The sequence below is a fragment of the Thalassophryne amazonica genome, chromosome 17 (assembly GCF_902500255.1).
Source record: "Thalassophryne amazonica chromosome 17, fThaAma1.1, whole genome shotgun sequence".
In the NCBI taxonomy this organism is placed as follows: Eukaryota; Metazoa; Chordata; class Actinopteri; order Batrachoidiformes; family Batrachoididae; genus Thalassophryne; species Thalassophryne amazonica.
Genome location: NC_047119.1, coordinates 18,342,164 through 18,354,696, shown reverse-complemented (window position 1 = coordinate 18,354,696; position 12,533 = coordinate 18,342,164). Strand labels below are relative to the sequence as shown.

The 12,533-nt window shown below is 39.6% G+C and overlaps 1 protein-coding gene across 1 annotated transcript in view; it reads right to left on the bottom strand.

Annotated features, from left to right (window-relative positions):
- Positions 1-10,727, bottom strand: part of mtrex (Mtr4 exosome RNA helicase) — a 44,109-nt gene extending 33,382 nt beyond the window's left edge. The window contains exons 1-11 of the mRNA XM_034192437.1: positions 10,595-10,727; positions 9,634-9,759; positions 9,369-9,435; positions 8,756-8,818; positions 7,186-7,298; positions 6,503-6,677; positions 6,255-6,345; positions 2,218-2,342; positions 1,785-1,883; positions 1,511-1,631; positions 1,300-1,431 (exon numbers count right to left, since the gene is read on the bottom strand). Coding sequence (XP_034048328.1) covers positions 1,300-1,431; positions 1,511-1,631; positions 1,785-1,883; positions 2,218-2,342; positions 6,255-6,345; positions 6,503-6,677; positions 7,186-7,298; positions 8,756-8,818; positions 9,369-9,435; positions 9,634-9,759; positions 10,595-10,689 — 1,207 coding nt within the window. The 5' untranslated portion in view covers positions 10,690-10,727. The remainder of the gene's footprint in view (positions 1-1,299; positions 1,432-1,510; positions 1,632-1,784; positions 1,884-2,217; positions 2,343-6,254; positions 6,346-6,502; positions 6,678-7,185; positions 7,299-8,755; positions 8,819-9,368; positions 9,436-9,633; positions 9,760-10,594) is intronic.
- Between the last annotated feature and the right edge of the window lie 1,806 nt (positions 10,728-12,533).

Below are 12,533 nucleotides of genomic sequence, written 5' to 3'. Positions count from 1 at the left end.
AAATCTAAAAATGCTCCAATCATATTGAAAGCTATACCACATTATGTGTCTGGTCACAAAGATTGCAAAACGGTATAGTTTGGATGATCTATGACTGAATGTTCTGGAGTTATGGGGTAAAAACAGCAGGAATGGTGACAAAGGTCAATTTCAGTTTGTAGAGGAGTCAAAAGTTAAAGTTGCCCCAATTTTGGTAAAATGTGGTGCAAATTATTGGTTGAACTAATAGGATTAATAAATGGAATAGTTCTGACTGTGTTGAATGCTTGGTTTGCAAAGTAAATGTCAAACAATGTCGAAGTCCACTGGATTCTATGGCATGTGACAGATGTTACCCTGTAACGTGACAACTGAGCATGACGCATGGTGCAAACTATTCCTTTTTAAAACCCTATTAACTCAACCAATAATTTGCATCACATTTTACACAAATTGATGCAACTTTATCTTTTGACCCCTATACAAACTGAAACTGACCTTTGTCACCATTCTTGCTGTTTTTACCCCATAACAGTCAGACAGATAGTCCAAACTATACCTTTTTGGAATATTTATGATCAGACAAATAATGTGTTATACTTTTCAATATGATTGGATCATTTATAGATTTTGACCCCTGTGTAATTCTTCATTGACCCCTACCTGGCCAACATATTGGATTTTCAAGTGGCCAGCACTGTTTTCTCAAACACTGATTTATGAAGAATATTCATGTCAAATTTGATGCTTGCATCACCAAGTGAACAATTCTAGCCAGAAATCATACTTATCTGCTTCACTGCCAAGTTTGTGTGGAGACTGGTCGAAACTTTGAGCACTACTGCTAAAATCTAGACAGACCAACCAAAAAAAATAATCCTCCTTGATGAAGGCAATGCTTTGTTTTTGCAGACTCTAGCTTTAACTTGACCTAATCTTTGCAGAAACAAGACAAGATCAAGAGAACCATCTTGAAGTGACCAGAGGGACAGGCATTCAGGTACTGACACTTGAATCCACCCTGACCTCATCTTAACAAAATAGTTGACGCACAATGTGTGATACCCCAATTTGATTCAAGTAAGTGCATGTTTAAGGTTCCACATTCACACGCTGATGGAACCCATTGCTCCTGCACCACAGTGAGACCTAAAAAGTGATGTTGTGGTTCTGAATACAACAATCACTTTAGGATGCAAAAACGACAATATAAGCACGCAGGGAAAGAGAGATCAGTGTCTTATTTTTTTTTTACATATTCTCTGGCGTCATGTTGCAACTCTCCATTCCAATAATGATCTACAGCCTTGATGCACATACCCCTGTTGAAATCCAGTTTGGCCACCTGCAGAGCGTAGACCTCACACTCCTTCTTGCTAAAGCTGAAAATGATGACAGGCTGGAAGTTCCTCTCCATGATCATCTTCACAATCTTAAACACACTGGAAGGGCCTGGAGAAACCACATGTTAAAGCATCATTATCACCACATGTGAGGCTCTCTCACCATTTATCATTTTAAACATGCAAACCTTTAGTGCCTCCTTTCCGCCCTCTTGGATCCCACTTGCCCCCTCCGCTGCCTCCCCCGGAATCACCGGTGTCTCTCAGCACCTGCATCGCTGTGTTGAAATTGTCTTCTCTGAAGTCTCCCTGAAGAAAAGTGTAGAGATAAGAACCATACTATCCTGTAAAAACTGATCCTAGTGGATGCATGTAGTACTCTCATTTGTATGTGATTAATGGAACATTAATCATTCAACTGTTTAATAAGTGACAGCGAGTGTAGTGCCTGAGAGTTATTACATTCTCATCAACCACCAGGTGGAGTCCATCACCCCCTGCTGGGAAGATGTAGTGTTGCAGTGGAGTGGGACGGTAATCTGTGTACACAACGTGGCATGGCTAAGAGACAAGTGAGACAGAAATCCCTGATTAATAATGTAAACAGAGAGGAAAAACACCAAGAAACGTGATCCCCACAAACATCTCAGACAGATAAGTGCCCCTCTGAGCACAGAGGATAAGCAACAAACTCACAGAGGTTTCTTTTGACTTACTATATTTCAATAAACAAGCCTACAATCTGTAAAGTCCTCTTATCAAAGACTACACAAGAAAAGTTAATAAGCTTCAGGTATTACCAGCAAGGCATCAGTACCTGTCTTCATTAGCCTAATAAGTACAAATAACAGTGTTCGGTACAGAACTTATTAAAAAAATGTTTGCACATACTGACCTGTTTATGTAGGTGGCAGATCCATTCTGCAAACTGCCTGGCATTGGGAATGGTGGCAGACAGGAAGACATAATGTACATTATCAGGAAGAAGAATGATGGTTTCCTCCCACACCACACCACGCTCTGGAAGACACACAAATCAACAGTTACTAATAGAGATGAAACAAATCAGGGTTGTAGCTAGGATAAAATTTTAGCATAGTGGTAATGTCGAGGGAGCAAAGCGACCGGGGTGGGTGGGGGGGGGGGGCACGCTTTTGAAAATTCAAGCTAAAAACTGGCCATTCTAGGGGTACCCAAAGGGGAAAAGCCAGGTACAACAGCCCAAGTCCCTTCATCATGTCCAGAAGGCTGGGGAAGTTTGTTGAATGGGCAATCTCATTCTGGGTTAGCCAGTACATGGTCCTCAGTGAGGCAGTCGGAGTCCGTGGACATTTTTAAGTCAAGACTTAAAACCTATTTTATTCTCTTTCTTATGAGTAGTTTTTATTTTGTTATGTTTTATTCTTTTACTTCTGTTTTTAATTAGGTATTTGATTTTTTTATTTTTTATTTTTTTTTTATGTTGAACTGTTCTATGTGAGGCACCTTGAGATGACTTTTGTTGTAATTTGGTGCTGTATAAGATGATTAAATTGAAATTGAACAACATTTTATTGAGTCTTAAAGTAAATAAATATGAAATTGGTTACTGGATCAAACTCTGGACATAATAAACTCTACATGGTGGATCCTTGATCTCTGGAGACAAACAGAAATAAAATCTGTTAGTTTTTGTCAAAAGCATTTCCTTTCAGACATTATTATTGGCATGAATGTCTTTCCATATGTGAGCTCAGCTCTTGCAGCTGCATGTCAGGTTTATAAAGAATGCAGGACGTCTCATTTTGGGAAGAAAAAATGCTTTACTCGATTGTAGTTTATTGTCTGTATTGCAACGTTTGTCAGAGGTGTCATTTTATTTAAAGCGGCAATTCGTTTTGAAGTTATTAATTCTGACCAGACTCTGTCTCAGCAGAGAGCCGCGCAGCGTTTGGAGCTGTGACAATGGAACGAAGGACGATTCTCGTTTCTCGACTGCAACAAGACAAGAGTCCCAGTTAGTGACTTTAATCCACACAAAAGTGACTCATGATATTTCAATGGCTTTCAGAGGGGTTAAGAAGCGGACTTACCGCTTCTGAAGAGCCACAAGCCATTGAATCGAAGCATTGCTTCATTGATTCACACCTCAAACTGGAGTCACGCTGCAGAAACGGTTGATTACAGACGCTGTATTGAAAATAAGCGTAATGGTCCAAAATTATAGCGTAACGGGCCGTAACGCAAGTTTGCGCTAGCTAGAACCCTGCAATTATTCTACTCACAGAAAGTTAGCCATCACCAAAGAATCATTTAAGTAAAAAAATGACAAACTTTTTTGTTTGTATTATTTAAAAAAAAATGCTACTTTCTCCTCATTCTTTAAAGTCATACTTCCCACAGAGGTAATTATTTCACCAGCTGTAGTTGGTTGGTCAATATTCCACAAAAAAAAAAAAAAAAAAAAAAAAATCAGACTCGCTGGAGGGGTAAGACATGGGTCAAAGACAAATCAATAAAATTTGGTGTACAACTAGAGCAAGAAATTCTTGAATATTTCAGATTCCCACTGGCTTCCATGTCATTACCTCTAGCAAAGACGTTTTATTTACCACATACCACTGTCTGCTGGGTGGTTGTCTTGTGTCTCACCACAATTGCTCAAAAACCTAAATTGCAATTTACAGTGAGGAAAATAAGTATTTGAACACCCTGTGATTTTGCAAGTTCTCCCACTTAGAAATAATGGAGGGGTCTGAAATGTTCATCTTAGGTGCTTGTCCACTGTGAGAGACATAATCTAAAAAGAAAAATCCAGAAATCACAATGTATGAATTTTTTAATAATTCATTTGTCTGTTACTGCTGCAAATAAGTATTTGAACACCTACCAACCAGCAAGAATTCTGGCTCATAGCCAAGACCAAAGAGCTGTCTAAGAACACCAGGGACAAAACTGTAGACCTGCACAAGGCTGGGATGGACTACAGGACAACAGGCAAGCAGCTTGGTAGAAGACAACTGTTATGATTATTTATTAGAAAGTGGAAGAAACACAAGATGGCTGTCAATCTCCCTCGGTCTGGGATTCCATGCAAGATCTCAATTTGTGGGGTAAGGATGATTCTGAGAAAGCTCAGAACTACACAGGAGGACCTGGTCAATGACCTGAAGAAAGCTGGGACCACAGTCACAAAGATTACATTAGTAACACATGATGCTGTCATGGTTTAAAATCCTGCAGGGCAGCAAGGTCCCCCTGCTCAAGCCAGCACATGTCCAGGCCCGTTTGAAGTTCACCAGTGACCATCTGGATGATCCAGAGGAAGCATGGGAGAAGGTCATGTGGTCAAATGAGACCAAAATAAAAGCTTTTTGGAATCAACTCCACTTTCCATGTTTAGAGGATGAGAACAACCCCAAGAAAACCATCCCAACCGTGAAGCATGGGGGTGGAAACATCATACTCTGGGGGTGCTCTTCTGCAAAGGGGACAGGATGACTGCACCGTATTGAAGGGAGGATGGATGGGGTCATATATTGCGAGATTTTGGCAAACAATCTCCTTCCCTCAGTCCAGACCTGAACTCAACAGAAAATCATTGGAAGGAGCTGAAACTCCAAACCTGAAAGATCTAGAGAAGATCTGTACGGAGGAGTGGACCAAAATCCCTGCTGCAGCGTGTGCAAACCTGGTGAAAAACTACAGGAAACCTCTGTAATTGCAGACAAAGACTACTATACCAAATATTAACAATGATTTTCACAGGTGTTCAAATACTTATTTGCAGCAGTAACATACAAATAAATTATTTAAAAATCATACATTGTGATTTCCGGATTTTTTTTTTTAGATTATGTCTCTCACAGTGAACATGCACCTAAGATGAAAATTTCAGACCCCTCCATGATTTCTAAGTGGGAAAACTTCAAAATTGCAGGGTGTTCAAATACTTATTTTCCTCACTGTATATGAAACACAGATGAGCAGCGGGGCGTGGACCAAGAATGGATTTTTCTTTCTCATGTCAACAAGCAACATACATGCTAATGTGTGCACAAACAATGTGCTGACTGTGAGCATTATCACAGGAAAAGTTGCAAAAATTCCCACTTGTGTTATTAAACAAATGTTCAGAGGACAATTCTTTAAACACATTAGAACCTGGAGTATCACAAGCGGAAGTCAAATCAAAAGCCAGTGTGTTTCCACAAGAGTGCATTCACATTTATGCTCTGATTCTTCAGCAGCTTCAGGCTTCGCCTGTCTGGAAAAACCTGGTAGAACTCGATTGCCTAGTCGGTGATGAGACGATCTCATTCCAGTTGGTCCAACTAAAACCCAAAACACTGGCGTTCTTCGTCTTACACTCCTGTGTGAGGCTCATCAGCATCTCACCATGTCATTTAGGTCCTTCAGACTTTATTCTGAGTAAATGCTTCAGGGGAGCATTAGCATGGCAAATGTGTTCAACATTTGACATTTACTGTTTCACTGTGACTGAAAATTTGGCACTTCCTGTTTGAGTGTGAGCTTGCCACTGAGTCCCCACGATCTCATCTGTCAATCCAGGAAGTGTTTGACATTTGAACATTTCCTGTTTTACTGTGGATTTGAAATTTGGCACTTCCTGTTTAGGAAGTGCCCTGTACCATGAGTGAACTTCACGCCGCTTCGCTCATATTATTCTCACTCAGAATCTTTGGCTGTAATTTTTACTGGTTCACATTTGCATGTTACTTAAAAGTTTTGAACTCAGGGCATTAAAAAAAACAAACAAACAAAAAAACAAGAGGTTCAGGGATTCAACTTGGGAACAAAAGAGACCTTTTTACACATTTTCACACACACACACACACACACACAAATCCCAAAGCAGAATGATTACAGCTTCGTAAGTATCCTGTCTGTGCTGTTTTTTTTTTGTTTTTTTTTTACACTTTTTACACATACCTGCATCTCTCATGTAATGGATCTCATCGAAAATGACCCAGGCCACTTCCCTCATAATGTCAGAGCCTCGGTACAGCATGCTCCTCAGAATCTGGAAGGGAACACTTTAATGCAAAACTATAACTGCCCACTTCCGCCTGTTCACAGCAGCTGCAAACTTTGCCAAAAACACATCAGATTAACAAATCTAAACAAGTCAATGGCTATAAATGTGGTTTACTGATCTCTCACACATCAATGAACCACACCTCTGTTGTCATGACAAGGCAGGAGGCCGTAGGGTTGATGGTGACATCTCCGGTCATCAGCCCCACATCCTGAAACTCTTCATACATCTCTCTGTACTTCTGATTGGAGAGGGCTTTTATGGGGCTGGTGAATATAACTCTCTGCTTCTCCCTGAGGGCCAGTGCAATGGCGTATCTACAAGATGACAGTGAAGCATCACAGATACGCTCCTTCAAACTGAATTACTTCAGATCAATGAGGCAACAAGTTCCAAGATTTCACAATATTGCAATACTGTGGTCTCATTCAAATTGTTGGCCATCTTGACTGACTGTGACAAGGAGTCACACAAGCAAAGCTATTTATTTGTTGACCCAAACAAATAAATAGCGTGTGAAAAACTTTCAAATGGTTCTCGTAAGCTGAGGGTAAAATGTGTGGGAATGTACGTGCAGACTCGACTTTATCCCATCAACAATTTGCAAAACAGAACCATTTAGTTTTCCCGTTATACGCTTATTTCACTGACAGCTGTGTGTGTGCAGAAACCTTCAGTGTGCATGTCTATCACTCTTCAAGCCACAGTGAACATCTTAATTAGGTAATAATATCACACACATAAAAAAAAAAAAAAACCTCCTCTGGCCTGCCTATACACTGAGACCTGCACACTCCAGCATTTCCATGTTTCATCGATACTCACTCAGCACAAACAGTCTTGCCAGCAGACGTGTGCGCAGACACGAGCACAGACTGGTTGTTATCAATGCATAAGATGGCCTCACGCTGAAACGGGTCAAGAATGAAAGGATACTCCTGTAAAACAAGAAAGCAAGTCAAATTTAAGAGTGTACATCAGTTTTACATCATCCCTCATTCTGTCAGCAATAACTGAGCCACACTGCTGCTTTCTTAATGAGCAGCTAATTTTAACTGTGCTTATGCTACTTTCAAACAATGTTTGCACTCAAGAAGGACGCAGCATTTGTTAAGTTTGGTTGCAGTTTTGGAGATCACTCAGCGATGATTACTTGCGCATGTGAGCCGCTTGGGTGGGTAGGGAGAGTTCCCATAGGATAAAAAAGCTTTTCAACCTACCATCCCTGGTTCTCAAGACCAGGCACCTAAGTGGCTCTACCCTACTCTTTTCTACTCTTCTATTTTACTCTTCCTTTTTAGATATACCTTAGTATACTAGCATAGTTCCACTTTAGAATTGGAATATAATATATAAGATATACCTTATTGAATTTTCATGTGAATCTCACATTTGCAATACTGACAAAACACTGATCACACATTTTATCCATTTTTTGTTGTTGTTTTGTTTTATTCCAGACTCACTTTCTCATTCTTTCCCCCACTTAACGAGTGCCAATTTTCTGCTCAGGGGTTCATAGATACTTGAACTTTAGCTCACGGATGGAAGCTGGTGTAGTAGATGGAGTTCACTAGGAATGTTACCTGTGTGTTCACTAGTTAATCAATCATGGATGACAACAGTCACAGAGAGATTAAAAAAATAACGAGAGTTGCAAGATCATAAATAATACCTACAACAATGCTATAGTATTTGCTTGCATATATCAGTGGATTTTTTTAAAGTCCAATTATCACGGCCAAGTGGTTAGTGCACCTGGTTTCAGTGCAAAAAGCCCCCGGTTCAAAACCCACCCCTGCTACATTTCTCCATGTAATGTGGAGTTACATCAGGAAGGGCATCTGGTGTAAAACGTGTGCCAATTCAACATGCAGATCCACCTTGGATTTTTTGTGGCAACCCCGAGTGCAAAAATGGGAGCAGCCGAACGGACTTACTTTTTAATCACCCCCTGAAACCAGAGTTATTTTCCATGTGCTACCACTCAATGAAATTCACTTAAGAGTTATTAGTTAGTTAGAATGCTCCTGGACAGACAGGGTGATTCCTATATACGCTAACCCTTAAATTTTGTTTGTGGGTAGAATTTATACTTTTTCAAAGGCCAAAATCTGATGCCAAACATTTTTTGGTGGCTGTTAATAAACCTGGCTTGCCCATCCAAATAAAGTCTACACGTGGACAGCCCTGCAGAAACAGAGAAAGGACTAAAACATTAAATTACTTTCTAAGTTTTATGAAACCTGAAGGCAATATATTAAAGGAAATGAGGGGAGAGAACAAACTGAAACCATTGCACGTTTTAAAGATTCCTTGACATTGTACTGCACTACCTTTAGAAAGCTATTTTACAAGTAGACAAGTACATTTACTGATGTAGAAGCTCTAATACCTTAGCTGCTTTCCCTACTCGAGGCTTCAGTGGTTTATATTCATCTCCAGCCGGCAGAGCAACCTGTTGGGGAAAGACAGATGGCAGTAATGAATAAGACTATAGAAGCACGTAGTCTGCATTAACTCACAATGCCCTGGCTAAACACTGATAAGCTACCACAGACAATTTTTTTTTTTTTTTTGCAGAAGGATTTTCCAAAGTATAATTTAGTGATCTTGACCATTTACAAATTACATTTTGGGTATTTTTGACCTATGACCCTGAAATCAATAGGGTTCTTGGGGGCCAATATACCTTACACACATACCATGTTTAGTGACATTTGGGCAGTTAAAAAAGACATTACTGTACTCACACAGTTTTACAATGTAGGGCTCAGTGATATTCACTTTTTGACCACAAAAATCAATAGATTTCTTACATTTCATGTGGTCACAGTGTGTAATGCATATACCATGTGTGGTGACAATCAGGCCAATACAAATGAATATTATATATATGGCTCAAGTAAAAAGATGCATGTCTGAGTGACTGACACCAGCAAATACTAACATCTACTCCGCTGTCTGTACTGCTGGGGGGAAACACACTTTAATTTAACTTTCTTTACCTCATGGGAGCATCCATCCACAGTTTCAACTTGCTCCACCTTAACTTGGGGCATAAATTCTGCAAGACTGGAAATCAAATGTGGAAAATTTTAAATCATATTCTGATGCAGCTCAGCAAATTAAATTACTCATGGCGTACATGATTAAGTAGTCATGCAATAACTCACACTTTGAAAAATAAAAAGTAAAGCTGAGATCTCGACATACATTATAAAAGCACAGTAACATCATCAACAGACGAATGTGTATTGTATTTAAACTCACTTTAGGTCATTAGTGGATACCGTTTCATATTTAAGTCTCTTTTCAAGCACCACCTCCTCTGCAGGATCACTTTCTGCCTGTCTCTTGGTCTTGACAACATCACTTTCATTTTTACTGACAGCTTTCCTGCAGGAAACAAAGACAAAGAGACAAACAGTTATTGGGCAAATAAATGAACACAAGTAAACAAACCCAATTTGATTCAACAATGATTTTAAAAGAGTCCAAAAATCCCAAATGTTTCTCATGATTGAATTTTATTTGATCTGAAATAATCCTGATATAACCATAGCGTGAAATGTCATATCAGACCATGTGTAATGGCATTTCCAAAAATCTTGTGCAGTTGTACAATTCTGATATGGTCCAGGTCCAATTCAAGAGATTGTGATTCTTCCACTTGGGGTCATGTGACACAGGTTTGGATTCTTGTTCTTTATGCTTGTATTTATAAACGAACTAGTATGAAAGAAAACATCAAATCAGTGATTTAACGCAAAACTATAAATAAATAATGGAAAAGTAAACGCAAATTTAAAGTCAAGTAACCCAACTTAGAAAACATTGCACTTAGTTACAACAACTGAAAACAATTCATTTAAAGATAATAAACAACGTGTTTACATTAGATGTAAAAGTAAATATTTGTAACAATCGGTTTGCATTTATCATGAGATCTTATCGTTTAAATTTAAAGTGCTTAGGGGAAAATGACAGGCTTTAAAAAATACTTCTCACGACTTGTCCTATAACTTTGAGTATCATAATAATATATAGCACCTTCTAAGGGTGAATTTGAACTTTTATTGGCTTTATAACATCAATTAAATGTGGTTTTGCAGCCTGTTGCTACTAACAAACACACGACGATGCGTTCACGATCCTGTTGCCAGGACAACCACACTCTACCACGATTTACGTCGAACATTAAACTTAACCGAAAGTAACCTAAACAAAGTACCCGCTGTCTGAAGCCACAGAGGGAGTCTTTCTGCTGGTGGAAGGCTGGTCATCGTCAAACACGCTGAATAACGAATCACCAAATATATCCGCCATGATGGTGAGCGGCACTCTTCCCACAATCCAACACGAGGTGAAACACCCGTTGCCAGATCTTGTGAGAAACAAGTAAAGACGGCTGTGGATTCTCTATTTAACACTGGACTGCATTTGGTTGCTTTCACTATGAAATATCCATAGGCTGTACAATATCCTACATTATCAGTTTATATGGTAATTAAATTCAGTCTTATCACCACACCACATATGCTTGGTTTGGAGAGATCAAAAAACATCTCTTAACAACTTATCCAGAAGAAATCACTCAAGATGTCACAACAACCCACAACTTCCACAGTGCATTGTTGATTTAACCATTTATTTACAACTGTATAGCATATAACACTTGTGTTAACTGAATGGCTGAGTTCAGAAGCAACACGGTGGATCAGTGGTTTGCACTGTTGCATCACAGCATGAAGATCGGGGTTTGATTCCACATTCTTTCTGAATGAATTATTTCAGTGTTGACTTAATGTCCGCTCTGTCAGCTTGATCCCATCAGATCTCAGAAGCTAAAGCAGTGCAGGATCTGGTTAGCACTTGGATGGGAGACCTCTTTGGAACACCGATGGCTGTGTGTGTTTCTCCAGGTAACACTGGAGTTGTGTCAGGAAGGGCGTCTAGTGATGGCAATTTCGAAGCCTCGTGAACCAATGAGCCACTGCAACACAACTGGCTGAAAATCGACACACTTCTTCGACGCGTTTGATACAGTTTGAAGGGTGGCATCTGCTGGATTGCTTTGAGAATGACCTTGAGCGAGTGCCCTGAAAAATGTTTGCATTAATTCATGACTGATGTGGTTTGTTCTTGAAAAATAATAATAATAAAAATGTCATATGTATTATTGTGTCTTTTTAATGTAATAAATAGTCCCTACAGATGCACACATAATGGATATGAAAGCCTTTATTGTAGAATATGTAGATTTGTGTTATCATTCCTCAAACTATATTTGGATAAAATGTGACGGGAAAAGTGAGAAAGACATGTGCTTCTGCAACTGGTGCTCATGTTACTGTAATTAGTAGAATAGAGGGGACAGGAGACGGTGATTGTGCAACTTTCAACAATTTTTATTCAAAAAAAGAATAATTTCAACGGTGCTGGACTTTAATTGGCTCCTCTTCTGCTTCACCACCTCTCCAGCTTTGGAGAAGACCTGCTCACATAGTTTTTTTGCCATTCTCTGTAAATTGGGATAGCCTGCGACTTGTGTCGCCCAGTATTTGAGCCGGTCTTCTCCTCTGGAGGTGGGCATATGTTGGGTCAAACCTTTGTAGTAAAGCCCTGAAGGCTTTGCTCTCCATTATTTTGAACGGTTGTGCATCTTCCACAACATAGTCCACCAGTGCCTCATCCAAATCAGCTTGTCTGCCTTTAATGGAAATACAGTATGACATGCTGAGCTATTTTTGTTTCTGAGTATGTTTTAATCTTAGATAAAGAATAAAATACTGCTTGCATGGCCTGATTCCTACTCCAGGAGCAGCAGGAGCAACAGTCACTGATGTCTCGGGGATGTCTGGACCTCAGGTGTCACCACATTGAAGACGTATTGTTACTGTACCTCAACTCTTGAGCACAAATCAAGCACTTGACCTTTTTGGGACTTATTAGATCAAAGTGCTCCCAAGCGATTGATCGTGCTCTTTTTGGAACTGGCTCCTCCATGTCCCTTCCTCACCACTACTCACTCTCTCTCTCACACACACACACACCTTTCACTTCAACAAAATCACAGCTCTCAGCTCAGTCTCTGATCTACCTATAATATATAGTCTAACCTATAACCTATGTTGATGTACTGTGTGAATAAATGTTGCATAAGAATGGAT